This window comes from Ursus maritimus, unplaced genomic scaffold (assembly GCF_017311325.1).
Source record: "Ursus maritimus isolate PB19 unplaced genomic scaffold, ASM1731132v1 scaffold_23, whole genome shotgun sequence".
NCBI lineage: Eukaryota > Metazoa > Chordata > Mammalia > Carnivora > Ursidae > Ursus > Ursus maritimus.
In genome coordinates this window covers 8,081,391-8,095,994 of record NW_024424786.1, presented here as the reverse complement: position 1 = coordinate 8,095,994, position 14,604 = coordinate 8,081,391, and the positions used below count along the sequence as shown (strand labels likewise).

The 14,604-nt window shown below is 46.3% G+C and overlaps 1 protein-coding gene across 2 annotated transcripts in view; it reads right to left on the bottom strand.

Moving 5' to 3' along the window:
* NAV2 (neuron navigator 2) overlaps positions 1-14,604 on the bottom strand; it is a 383,478-nt gene that overhangs the window by 243,093 nt on the left and 125,781 nt on the right. For both annotated transcript variants that reach the window (XM_040638895.1, XM_040638894.1), the window contains exon 3: positions 10,281-10,333. In XM_040638895.1, the coding sequence (XP_040494829.1) occupies positions 10,281-10,333 (53 nt within the window). The remainder of the gene's footprint in view (positions 1-10,280; positions 10,334-14,604) is intronic.

Sequence of the window (14,604 nt, the reverse complement as noted above, 5' to 3'; positions counted from 1 at the left end):
TGAGGCCCAGATGGCTGTTCTATAAACCACAACCTCCATGGCTACAAATCACCATCCGATCTCTCTTTTAGCTCAGAAGATGTGTAGCTATTCTCCCTCCACACGTCCTCCCATTTGCTAGGTTCTCTAACCTTACTGAGCACCACGTTGCCATGGACGGTGCCTCGGCCCCAGGCAGGTGTGCTGAGCATTTCTTTAGTAAATATTCCCTGAGCATCTAGCAGGGCCCAGGCCGTATGGACAGATGGTCAGATGCAAGAGCGCCCTCCAAGACGTTAACATCTACTGGGATACAGGCAGTAAAGTACAATGTGCGAGAGGATTAACGCTTCCATCTTTCAATAGAGGAAACCAAGGGTCACTCGGGTTAAGTGAGCCACAAGGGACAGAGAATGCGCTTGCAGACTCCAAGACCACGGCCAGGCGCAGGATTCAGATCGGATCCATTCAGAGCTTCCCACAGTTCTCAGACAAGGGGATGTCTAAAGCATCTTAGCCTTTCCGAAAAAGCAAAATGACTGGCTCATTCTAAATCCTTCGATTTAAATAAACCCTTTAGAGTTACTGTTAATTTTTAAAATTTTAAACAACTTCGCAAACTAACTTACGTTTACATGTATGTTTGCACAGGCAGGGCCCTAAAGAGGCTTTTTGTACTTGGCTCGAAGACAACTGTTGGCAAAGTGTCATCACCAGTCCAAGAGCATCAGCATCACCCAAGATTTCCTCGTTTAAAAATGCAAAGACTCCAGCTCCACCCCAGGCCTCCTGAATCAGCAGCTCTGGGGGTGGGCACACCACTGTTGGGACAAGCCCTCCAGGTGACTCTCCTGCGCTCTCAGGCTGGGGTGCCTCTGCCCTGGGAGGCTTTGCCAACCCAAACGCTTCTTCCCTCACCAATGAAAATCATCTGCTCTAGGGGGGTCTTTTCCGCACGTCTTTATAACTAAGTTAAAATATAAAATTGTGAGAGAGAAGGTTAGAGAGAATTTCTTTACAACAACTCAAGTTTCTTTACAACATGTACAAATACAAAATACATATTACGTATCCGACATATTGAAATTTGATGTGTGACGTCACCCCCACTCTCTGGGCAGTTCCTGGACAGTTGGGCCATTAATTGCTTCACTCATTCATCTAAGAACCATGAGCTGAGCACTTCCAATGCAACTAGCCCCATGCCAGGTGCTGGAATATGGAGATTTTTACTGAACCAAAAGATGAAAAACACGCTACGCATATTACAAAGCTTGGATGTTATTAAACAAAATATGATAAATATCTCAAAATGTGTTTAAAGGTTGTATTGGTTACGAGACAAACACACATGAGTAGGGGAACATAGTACCTACTTCTAAATGTAGGTTTGCAAAGAGGTCAGGAGTCCCTGGAGCCCAGCTTGTCATTGGCACCTGTGGCTCCCATGACAGCTTAGTGTCGGAAGTCACCCACGATATGGCCGTGCAGTGCCGGAAACTAGATATGGGGCTCCCTTCTCCCCCTACTTCCCTACAGTGACCTGCTTTGACTCCAGCACAAATGTGGCAAACTCTGTTCTGAAGTCTTCTAACAATGGAAGCAACTTCCGGCCAACTCAGAAACTGAGGGGCTTGCAGTAGCCAAACGAGCCTCTGCTAGAAACTCCGATAGCCTGTCTAATATAGCAGGAATTATTTTGGTTGACTCCCAGAGACTATTAGTTTCCTGCTTCTGCTGTATCTAGGGACCAACATATATGGCTTAAAGCAACCTAAAATTCTCCTAGAGTTCCAGAGGAAAATCAGTCTTGGGGAGCCACAGTAAATGAGTCGGCCAGTAGTATCGTTCTGGAAGCTCCAGGGCAGAATCGGTTTCTACTCTTTTCTAGCTTCTAGAGGTCACCTGTGTGCCTTGGTTCGTGGCCCCTTCTAACCTCTTCAGAGCGAGAGCGCAGCATCTTCCAGTCTCTTGCCTCCCACTCCCCCCCTGCTCCCATAGTCACATGTCCTCACTCACCTCCTTGCCGCCCTGAGAAGGATTCTGGTGATCACAGCAGGCCTGCCCAGATAATCCAGGATAATCTTCCTGTCTCAAAACCCCTCACTTAATCACACCCGCACAGTCCCTTTTGTTATGTAAAATAACATTCACACAAGTTCCTAAGATTAATATACGGGCACCTTCGGGGGTCCACAGTTCAGCCCCCACAACACTGGGTGCCTACTTAAAGTAGAAAAAGCCGTTCAGGGGCGCCTGGGTGGCTCAGTCGTTAAGCATCTGCCTTTGGCTCAGGGCGTGATCCCAGAGTCCTGGGATCGAGCCCCACATTGGGCTCCTCCGCTAGGAGCCTGCTTCTTCCTCTCCCACTCCCCCTGCTTGTGTTCCCTCTCTCGCTGGCTGTCTCTCTGTCAAATAAATAAATAAAATCTTTAAAAAAAAAAAAGAAAAAAAGAAAAAGCCGTTCAATGCACAATAGTTAGGTATACAGGACTTGTCAGCAGGGAAGGGAACGAACATCTCACGCGCCCTATCCATGAGCCAGGACAATACCAGGCGCTTATTAGACCATCCCTCATCCATCTCTGGCAGCAACCCTAGGAGGCAGCTTCCATCATAATCCCCCGTTCACAGAGGGAAGGCTCAGGTTTAGTAACCTGCCCAGCACACGTGGCCCAGGATGGAAGACCCAGGGCTGCCTGATTCCAGTCTTCTTCTTCTTCAAACCACATCTTCTCATGAAGGAAGGCCTCTCCCCCAGGCTCTGCCCACGCCTACAGGACGGCCAGAATTACAAATGTAATTTTTGTGCCTTCACGTCACAGTCCATCTTTTCTCTTCTTTAGTCAGTTTCCTTAGATGTAGAATAGTCTAACAGTTAAGGAAAAAGACTCTAGAGTCAGGCTTTCAGGGTTCAAATCCCAGCTTATCCCTTCTTTGCTGTGTGAATTCATGCTCGTTACTAAACCTCTCTGTTTCCTCATCTGTGAAATGGGAATAAAGGTAATTGCTCTCATAGGGTTTTATGAAGATAAAATCCATAAATGCAGATGTCTAACACTTTGCCCGGTTAGAAGTATATAGGACACAGGTATGCTACTCTTATGTAAGAACACAGACAGAATCTGGGACAAAGGCACTAACCCCAGGCTCTGCAGCAGGAGGGGAAGAGAAGGAGAGATTCTGTAACATGACTCATGTTTAGCCCCCGGCAGAACACAGCAAACCGCAGCAGGGTCTAAGTTCTCTATACCATTCAACGGAATGAACAAGATCTATTTCTCATCTACGAGAATAAAAGGAGTTAAAACATGTAAAGTACTTACCACTTATTTTTTAGATTTTTATTTATTGATTGATTTAGATAGAGAGAGAGAGAGCATGAGCATGGGGGAAGGACAGAGGGAGAGAGACAGAAACAGACTCCCTGTGGAGTAGGGAGCCCTACTTGGAGCTCAGTCCCAGGACCCCGGGGTCATGACTTGTGCCCAACGCAGACGTTTAACCATCTGAGCCACCCAGGGGCCCCAAGCACTTACCATTTTCATTGTCAATGTTAATACTCTCTAGTGGTCGTAAGGATGCCTAAAAATGCTTACCTCAAGCGACATAAAAGAACTCAATAAACTAAAAGTTAATTGCACTGTTCTACTTGGGTCTTCTGGATAAACCATGAAAAAAGGAATTAAAAGGAAAGATATTTCTAGGATAATGCTAAGGAACTTCCAATACCCAAATCATGGCCATAAATAGGGATCTGACAAGGGTCTGTCACAATCCTTTAGTCACATGGACAAGTCCAGGCCAGCTCCCTTCTTAGTCTTTCCACCCAGCCGTCTGCCCACCCAACCATCCAACATTTATTAAACACCTACTGGATGTCCATCATCTAAGTGTATCCTATGTTAGGATACTCAAGTGAAAGACATAGCGTCTCCTTCAAGAAGATAATTCAACAGACAACCACAAGGGAGTGCTGTGAGAAATGCAGGCACCGAATACCAGAAGATACAAAAGATGACAGTACCTAATTATTTCAATTACTTGAGACAACTATTGACCTAAAGATTGAAGGTCACAGTATCCAGGTGGGACGATCATCAGTTCTTCCAGGCAGTCTGGACAGCATGTAGCTAAGTACAAAGACAGGAGTACACAGCCTCTTTGCAGGCACCCCAAGTTCCAGTATGCCTGGGGTATGGAGTTTGAGTGGCTGAGTGGCAAGAAATAATGGTAACTGGATTGTGAAGGACCTTCTATTGTGTGTGCAAGAGTATGGAAAGGGAAAGGGGTAGCCCACAATGGTTTAAACAGAGATGTGACCAGAGAGGCAGGAAGCTGGACATGGATGTTGCCTCCATGTTGAAAGAGATCACTGGCCAAAACACAAGCAGTGACAATGAGTGCCATTGAGTGGGAAGTGGTGGATACTGCCTGCTGATCTTGGCCCTGGACTCTTTCCACTTTGGTTAAATTCTAAGTGGCCTGTGGACTTTTCCTCATTCCCTCTCGGTTCTGTAACATGTGTGTGCCCTTAGGGTGGTGTAAAAATAGGCCCGGGGGCCCAGGGAAGAGGCAACTCAGCTGCCCAAGGATCTCAGACACTCCCTAGGCATGTGGCCTGCTTTCTCTCAGCTGTTGGGAGGGCTCAAGGTCACTGGGCCTGGAAACCTGATTCTGTTGCAGATGGCCTTCCCTTGGCCGGGGAAGCTCTGCGGAGAACACAGTGGGAGGTACCTGGTGCCAGGGCTGTCCAAGGCCATCTCAAGAGGCTGCCTCTCACCAGGGGCCCCTCCTTTTTCAGCTCCTGAGGTTCAATCAACAGGTCAACTCAGGCCCTTTCCAGAAATACTCTCCTTCCTTCTCCTGATCCTGCTGTATCCACAAATGAAAAATTAGAGTAGGGAATGTGGAGGTGGAGACTATTTTTATTACACCCCTTCTCTGTCACAGAAGTGAACACCATAGGCTCTTATACTAGATAGACTTGGGTTCGAGCTCCAGCTCTGCTTCCTAGGTGAGGAATCTGCTTCCTAGGTGAGAAAAAAAAAAAAAAAAAAAAAGACCTTGAAAAAAAGCCTCAGTCCCCACATGCAATTTTTTCAGGAGGGGGGAAAAAAGGGATTCTGCTCATGAAATGTAAGTTTGAAAACCAGTGCCCAGTCCTTCTCTGTGTCTACATGCCAACGCCTATTGTTTGGGAAATCAGGTGCTACCATGTCCATGGGGACCTCCGAGAGGACAGGGTGGGGGAGCAGAGCTGTGCTCTAAGCAGCAGGGGCACTGAACTTTCGGTCTATGGAGCCCTGGGGGACACATGGGCCGGCCTCTGGGATCCACGATCTACTCAGGTGCACGCAAAATTCTGGGGTGTGTGCAATCTGGGGAGGAGAGGGCCTTAGCTTTCTTCAGATTTCCAGAGGATTCCATGTCCCCAACACATGAACGACGTGCACAAATCATCGTCGTAGAAACTGCCACGTATCAAGTGCTGTTCCTGTGCTAGGAACATGGGGGTAATGAGCTCACCTACCTGAAAGGGCTGTCGGGAGGATGGAGGGAGAGGATGGCTGGGCAGTGCTTAGCCTGGAAACCGGCACCAGGCAAACACTCGACAGGCTCTCGCTGTATGTTATCATCTTAATCAGTACTGCCCCCGATTATCCCTTTCGTTGCCTCGTTAGTACTATGGAAACTTTATGGGCTATGTGTTATCAACCCCACTTTCTAGAACAGGAAATAGAGCCTTCAAAAGGTTAAATAATCAGCTCAAGGCCACAGAAGAGTGGAGAAGGAACTCGAACTCAGCCTGTGTAGTTCCCAAGCCCAGCTGGCCCTCCGTCTAGAAGTTCAACGGCAAAGGGGCGCCTGAGTGGCTCAGTATGTTAAGCATCTGACTCTTGGTTTCAGGTCAGGTCAGGATCTCAGGGTCATGAGGTCGAGCCCCACATCGGGCTCCTCACTCAGCGCAGAGTCGACTTGGGATTCTTTCGCGCTTCCTCTCCGTCCCCTTTTGCTCCTCCCCCTTGCTTGCGCTCACATGCTCTCTCTCTCTAAAAATAATAAAATCTTTAAAATGAAAAATAAAATAAAATAATAGAAGCACCAAGGGAAGAAGGCAGAGCACTTGGAGAGCTCAGGAGGTGGCTTCAGGCTGAGAGGCCCCAGATGACCCAGGGCCTGAGATCAGCGTCCAGAGGGATAAACAGCCCTGGGGCTTTCCGCTGAGAGGGCCAGCAGGCCTTGCTAACTTTGCACCTCTCTTCATCATCAACAACAGAAAGCCAAGCCCTGTAAGATAATAATGACGAAGACAGAAAACCACCCCCTGCGGCAGCCATTCCTAGGCTCCAAAGTAAGGCAATATCTTGGAGCCCAGGGGTTCGAGGAGAGGCAGTGCCCTCGGGCCAGGCTCCAGGCAATGTTTCTCCTTCCAAAACGAATGCATAACTCTGCTGAACACAGCACTTGAAAGCCAAAAAGATGCCCCTGGGTTGCCATGGCAATGCTAAACAGACAAAACATTTTAACCAGCTCTGACGCACATACGCAAAACTTATTTAAGGGCCAAACGGACAGACTGGCGGGTGAGAGGGCGCGGGAGTGTTTCTACAGCTCTGTCTCCAAGGACATAGCCCCCAGAGTGTCTAGGTCAGCCCGAAAGGGCCCAAAGGACTCCTAGGGAAAGGGAAGTCCCTGCCATGCCTCTCTGCCTCGTGCCCACAGTCACTATCCTAGGAGGGCCGCCGCAGGGTTACAGAGCATGCTGAGGGTGCTGGCTCTGCCTCTCCCTGGGGACAGCCCTCCACCACGAGGCTCTTCAGTCTCTTCACCAGAATGGGGGGAGTGTTACGTGGGCCCACAGCAGACTCGGGAGGATGGGAGGTGCCCGTAAGCATAAACGGGCTCACAAACCTTACGACTGCGCAGATACAAGTCAGAGCAAAGAGTAAACTCACGAACTACCACTTCCCACCAGGGGGCATTTTCAGGCCCCAGATCGGTTATTTTCCTTTAAAAATACTTTACTGCAAGGCCCAGTGGGGGTTGTTCCCCCGAATGTGGTGATCTGGGGAGTGATGGTGAATGCAGAAGACTTGTCCCAGACCTGAAGACTGCCATGCCTAAGGGGTCTGCTGTATTCGGGGCTCTTCCATGCCCCACCCTCACCGCAGGGGAGGAGTCTCACCAGATACACCTTATGGTGTTTCGGTGTTTCCGAAGGTCATGGGCAAGTATGCTACAACACCTTCCTCTGCAGGGTCCCCGACAAGCTCTTTATAAAGAGATGCTCCAGGAATGTGAATCCTCTTCCGTCCATCATTCCCCTGTGTGAACCCTCTGGCCTTTCAGACTCTCCCTAGAAGTTTCTCTTACACCCCCCTCGTTCTCGGATGGAATGGGCCCCCACTGTGCCCTGTGCACCGATGTCTGTGCAAATAGCCGCACTGTTATTCCCTGGTCTCCTGCCCACTCCTCACGCAGCTCCTGGAGGGCAGGGATCTCCTCTTGTTCACCTGAGCGTTCACGTGGCCCACCCCAGTGGTCGGCATCGGTCAGCGCTCTGTGAAGGTCTGCTGATCGGCAGGCTCAAAGGGACACCGCCACACCCATGGCATCTGTGCCTCAGTGCCCCTGAGATTTTCTAGTCCCAATGCCGGAGCTTTCTGCTCTCACTTCCGGCCTCCTGGAAAAGAACATGTGAAGCAGAGCCCAGAGTGCAGGAATTCGAGACCTGAGCCGCTGGGCGGCCTGGTGGGCCAGGAGAAGTGACGGGGCTGTGGCTCCTACCCACAAAAATCAAAGCTCTTGGCCCTACTCACAGGTTGGCTGATGGACTGAACTTGCCCTTGAAAAATGGAGCAGCACCCATTCCTCCCGCTCTAAGACAGGATTGCTTTTCTTTGACTCCATTCTTCAAGGCTGCTGAAGAGGCTGTGTTTTCTTAGGGAGTGAGCACATCGACTCCGTTGATTATTGCGAAGGGAGGCGCAGTTACCCTCCCAACAGGTGTACTCCCCACGTTCTCACCTCTTTGTGGGTCGTCTTCCTTTTGCTGACATGGTGCTCCCCACATGCCTTCCCCTGTCTCCCCCAAATAGGGGATTTGTAGCAAGCAACAGCAAAATTTTATCATGGGCTGCCCCAAATAAAGCCTAATTGGGAGTCTGACCTGCTAGGAGTCTAAAAATGGTGGCTCACCCGCTGTGTCCTATTCCAAAAGTACGCTTCCCACGATTAGAAATGTATGAACTCTGTATATGCTCGGACAGGCGCACACGCACACACACACAGGCGTTCTAGTCGACAGAACAACACCTGTGCTTGTCTAAGAGGCACTTCCTGTGTGCTCTAGGTGAGGTTCCGTCTTATGGATCTGTCACAGTTGGTGATGTAGGGCTAACGACAATGGCTCTGTTGTCTTTATCATCTTTCTCATTTCCTACAGAACGGAATGACTGTGGTGGAGGTTTTCACATTTGCCTGGCCTCACATCCCGTACGCTGAACTATTCTCTGCTGCGTTTACCACCAGACCGTGTCTGCCTCCCCGCCCCTAAGCGGGAACTAATTATCACAGACAATTATAGGATTTTATATTCCTGTGTTCTAAAAAGAAAACCCCACAGGCCATGAAAAAAAAAAAAAGAAAACAATACTTTCACAGCTGAAAGAGTTAGAGAAACCACAAAATTACACTGGTGCTATGGTAGCATTTATAAATAACATTTGGCATCTAGAATTAGATAGGCACCAAAGAATCTGAGGTGGCGTTATTATTTTATAATCTGGAAAGGTGGACTTTCGCACCTCCAACAGAAAGCGCAGAAAATACAAAAGTGCCAAAGAAAACAAAACGTTCATTACCTTCAAATGGCGGGTCTACGTATGCATTATAATGGGCTGGGACAAATGCATCCCTATCTGTCCCAGGGGGAAACCTCTTTCATGTGAAGATATGACTGCATGTGTAAAATGCTTGCACTAAATTAAGTCTTCTATCTTCTGAATTTTCTCAATTATTAATACACTAGACAGCTGCAGTAGCTCTAGCAAAAATAGCAGCCAAGCTTTTCCAGAAGTCAAAGCAGCCATGAGGTGTCTGCACGGGGACTTTCCTACGTAAGGAGGGGCTACTCTCTGGATCGAACAAAAAGAAGCAAAATCCCCAGGGAGATGACAAAAACAAAAAAACAAAACAAAACAAAACAAAAAACAAAAAACAAAAACAAAAAACTTGTTTCACAGTGTAAACTAAAGAAGGACTCCCCACCACACATACTCCTCTTTGGAAGAAAAAATGTGTTTTTCTGCAGGCAAAAGAAAGTGGACTGAAAAGGTTATCTGTCCAACTCACTAGGATAACACTCACTTGGGACAACTGAAAGGGAAAAACCAAGGAATGCCAGTTACTTTGTTATATTCCGAAATGACACTGTCGAATTGTGCCAACTCAAAGGGAGTAGGGGAAGGTCGGAAAAAAACAGATTATGCCTTTTTCTTAGGTTTCTGGAAGCAGATTAACGTCCTGCAAAAATAAAAAGTTGTCTTTGAGTTGCCACCTTCTTACTTTAAACAGGCAGGAGCATCATTTTTACAGTCTGATATATGCACACGTGCTGTAAAGATTGTTTGAAAAGCCTTATAGAGGGAAAAATCAGGTACTCAGAGCATTGCAATTTAATGTTTTCTCAGTAGTGATCATGAATTTTAATTCAAAGATTATGCACAGGACACATAATAAGAACAGATGTTAAAAGATTCTTTTTTTTTTTTTTTTTTAAGCTCTAATGTAAGATTTAAGCGTATCACACCAGAGAGTGTATCACTTGTCAAGGTTAGGAATGGTCTGGATATGATTATACATTTCCCATCTTCTGTCACCATTGTGATTCCACATCATTCTAACCTTTAATGGCAATCAGACCACATGCCCTGATTTCTGAGCAAGATACCATGACCTCATCAGTGCCTCAGCACCACATACAAACAGAGATCGTTGTGTGTCTTTGAAAAGGCAGAATGAGTCACAATGGCCCAAATTCTCAACAAGTATGTGTTTCCCCCAGGTCTGCATAATTTGTTTCCGGAAGAAAGGGCAGTATTTCACGTTCCCTGTCTCACCATCTACGTAAAAATCACGGCCACTTTTTAGTAAATGCCAACAAATGTCAGAGAAGCCGACCGCAGCTACTTGGAAATCACTGTTAGTTTATTAATATAATCCCCTAGAGGAAAGCTTATGGTGGGAATGTTTTCAAGATGGTCAATATCATTGAGAGGCAGCCGTGTACCACTCACCATTTGCGATCTGTTCTTCGGACAGCCATTGATGTCTTCAATCTTCTCATTTGCTGAAAAAGGAAACACAAGTCAGAAAAATAAACAATCCCCCCAGACTTGGAGTAGTGATGTTCAGGACCCTTGAGGCCAACCAAGTCCTAAGGCCCATCAGTCCAATCAGCGCAGCCATGGGAAATGCTGAGACACAGCTCGCAGGCTTCAGGACTTACTCATCGAGCCGCTGTCCTCCAGGGACAGCTGGGGCAAGGTCGTCAGCATCTAGAGCAGAGACAACTGCACTGACGACAGTCTTGGAGCGATGGGGCATCATAGAAACGTGTGGGGACTGAGAAATAGACCGGGCTGTGATTGTGTTTTCGGCCCTTAGAAAGGCAAGTATGACCTCCCTGCAGAAGATGGGTTGGTTCAGAGTGAATCAGTCCAGCTGTAGCTCCACTCGGGACAAAAGGCATAGATGATAGCATCTCACCTCATCTTTTTCTTAATTTAAAAAAAAAATTTAATTCCAGTATAGTTAGCGTACAGTGTTCTCTTAGTTTCAGGTGTATAATAGAGTGATTCAACACTTCATACACACCTGGTCTCATCACAGCAAGTGCCCTCTGTGACCCCCATCACCTGTTTCCCCCACCCCCCACCCATCCCCCCTCTGGTGGCCCTCAGTCTGTTCTCTACAGTTGAGGGTCCGGTTTTCCGTCTGTCTCTTGCTTTTCCCTTTGTTTTGTTTCTTAAATTCTACAAGTGAAATCACATGATATTTGTCTTTCTGATTTATTTCGCTTGGCATTATATTCTCTAGCTCCATCCATGACGTTGCAAATGGCAAGACTTTGTTCTTTTTTATGTCTGAATAATATTACACACACACACTCACACACACACACACGCACACACACACACACACACACACACACACACATGCTTCTTTATCCATTCATGTATTGCTAAAGACTTGGGCTATCGTAAATAATGCCGCCATAAACAGGAGTGCACGTATCCCTTTGAATTAGTGGTTTTATATTCTTTGTGTAAATATCCCATCATGGAATTACTAGATCATAGGGTAGTTCTATTTTTAATTTTTTGAGGAACCTCCATACTGTTTTCCACAGTGGCTGCACCAGTTTGCATTCCCACCAACGGTGCGAGAGGGTTCCTTTGTCTCCACATCCTTGCCAACACTTGTTTCTGGTGTTTTTGATATGAGCCATTCTGACAGGTGTGAAGTGACCTCACTGTGGTTTTGATTTGCATTTCCCTGATAGTTGAGCATCATTTCATGCACCTGTTGGGTGTCTCACCTCATCTTTAGCCAGAAATGCTAATATTGCTTAATACCAATAGGATTACTAATAATCCTACTCCCAAGGTGGTAACACACAGAGAAAATGAGAGAGTGAGACTTTAAAGTGGCTCATCTAAGATCACATAGTAAGTCCAAGTTAGGTCTGAAACACACTCTTAGAGTCATAATAGCACCTAGATACTTAGAAAAGGGGGAGAAAGAGGTTGTGTTGAATGAACTGGAAATCAACACCAGTGACAAGGAAGAAAGGCCCAGGTCCTCATGATGAAGTATGGAGGAATCCCTACAAGACACAGCCTAAGTGATCCACAACAGGTGGGGGGGGGGGGTTGGGTTTGCCACAGCAGCACCACAAAAACACAATATATGTAGAGGTTAGGGCACTGGCTTTGGAGGCAAAGATACTCCGGTGTGAATCTCTGCTCTATAGGTTCTTAGCTGTGTGATCTTAGCCATGTCACTCAACCTCTCTGGGCCACAGTTTCTTCATCCTTAAGATGGAGCTAGTATGACCTACTTTAGAGGAGAGGCTGTGGGAAATAGATTACAGGATGGCAATAAAGTGCTTCGCACTGTGCCTAGCACACAGTAAGTTTCTATAAATGGCAGCTCTCATTAACCCAATAACATATATCATTTATGTAAAATACATAAAATATTAATTTCCTTCCTGTTGTCTCCATCAGAGTTAAGCCCAGAGACTCAGCTAGGAGTCTGTAGTCAAGAACTAAGGATCTGCGTCCTCTGTGAAGCCTTTATAAGCTTCCTTCTCAGTCCCCTGTCCTTCCGCCCCCCGGCCCCCGGCCCCCACCCCCGGATGGAGAAAGCACCTTCAGGTCTCTGTTCACTCAGCACTGCGTACCTACCTCTCCTTCGCTATTAATTACCTAAGGTGTAACTCCTTTTCTCGTCTCCCCCACTATGCTCTTTATAGCCTCGCAGACATGCAGATTTGGGCTTTCACATTTGTGTCCTCAGGGCTCAAGAAGTGCTTACAAAACTGAATTAAAAAAAAAAAACCCTCTTATGTCAGATTTTAATGACTAGGATGCCAAAAACTTCCATGCAAAGATACTAAAAACCATCTGAAAGGGATAATAGAATCAAAGTGTCCCAAGCCTCTATTTTACAATGCCCGAATCTAAATATACCACACCATTACCTCAATTGGGCTTATTTTTTCTCTAGTGTATTTTCTCTAGTGTATCTACCTTGAGAGAGAAGGGAGAAATAAGACAGCCAACTAGTGGTAAGAAATTGTTGACAAAACCAATCACCATGAGACAGTCTAGTTAGTATCCATTCAGTCTAATCTGCACCTTTAGAATTTGCACAGAGTAATGGATACTCAGCCTTATGCCCCACCTTGGAAGATGTCAATCTTCAGAGATCCAACTCTTAAGAACACTAGGAGAGACATTTTAGGAAGCCTTTTCCACCTGTTTCCCTCACTCCCCAAAGAAGTGCCACAGAGCCTTTAAAAAGCACATAAGAAATGCCCCATGGATGGGATGACTCATGAATATTTGTTCTTTAGTTCACTAAAAAATACTAGAACTACAATCGGCCAGAACAGATCACTGACATGTAAACTCCAGACCAAGCTTTATCACCTGCTCTTTCCTACTATAACCCCAGAGCGGAGGACAGTGCCCGACACACAGTAGCCGCTCAAATATTCGTTGAGAGGAACTAAGGAATGAATATCCTGACAGTTCAAAGAAGCAAGGTTTCAGGCCTATTCTGAGGCAGTTGTTCTCTCACTTGTCAATACAGACATACGTACTGAAGATGAAAAAAAAAAAAGATCCTCGACGAATGGCACTTCTTCACACGAGAGAAATCATGTCAGGCCCACACTCGGACCTTGGGTTTTGATATACAACACTGCAGAATAAGTATGTGGCTTTTGAGAATTCAGGCCGCTCAAGGTCTCTTCTAACCGGATATTCATGATGGCCAAAGTCATAAGTCATTAGATTCCAACCAATCCCCGATGCAGCAGGACGTCATTAGTGCTCATGAAAGGGGAGGACGGCTAACCGTGATCCTAAGAAATCATCTTAAAGATTCTTTATATAGCATCTGGTTAAAAAAAAAAAAACCCAAAGGGTTTGGTCTAATTATTTCTCTACTTCCTTTTCGTGGTCAGTCACCAAACCACAGTCAGGTATGGCCTGAATTCAAATATCGCGGCTCCTCTCTAAGCTTCATGCCACTGTACAACATTCGAAATAAACCAATGGAGTGGAGCCTATGGACGACTATTCAGAAGATGTATGCGAAGAGATAAATCAAACGCCGAAACCCAAACTCAAATGCTTAATAAAAATGCAAAACAAATCTTGAAACTCCTAGTTTCCAATTTCATGTAATTTCAATACTTCTCCTTTGTTTAAATTCTCAAGAATTCCTATGGCTGTCATAAATGCTTAGAGCAGTAACCGTGCTCTGATTCTGCTGATAAGAAGGAAGAAGAGCTTGGTCTTCCAAGCCGAAATTATTAACTTGTGGTAGGGGGTCTTTGGCTGCAAACCAAAAGCAGATAGCCAAAGAAGCAAAGGCATTTGTCCCCGGAGTCCTCAACTATGATTAAAACTGGCATCTCTAAGTGCCCATGCTAATTTATTTATTCCAGCGTGTTCAAGACATTCTCAGCACACGAATGCAGTAACCTGCCTGCACACGAGGTGACAAGTTAGTAATTGGAAAGCGTTTTAAGTAAGAAGAGTGGCACCAAGCTCATTGCTTTCCAAAGGACTTCTTTTAAAGGGCTGAGCGCATTTCAGGAACCCCTGCATCTCTGCATAGGGCAGTTGGCAGCCCTGCCAATGGGAAGAGAGAGAAACTGGCTGCCCAGAAAGGCAGAGGACTTACCCAAAGACGCACAACAGTAGTAGGTCATCAATGGAAAGAGTGCACAGTCCTAGGTCTGAATTCCTGGTTATGCTCAGAGGCAGCCCCAATGGTGGTGGAAAAGGAGCTGTTATCAGCTCTCTTCAGCTCTAATGGAAA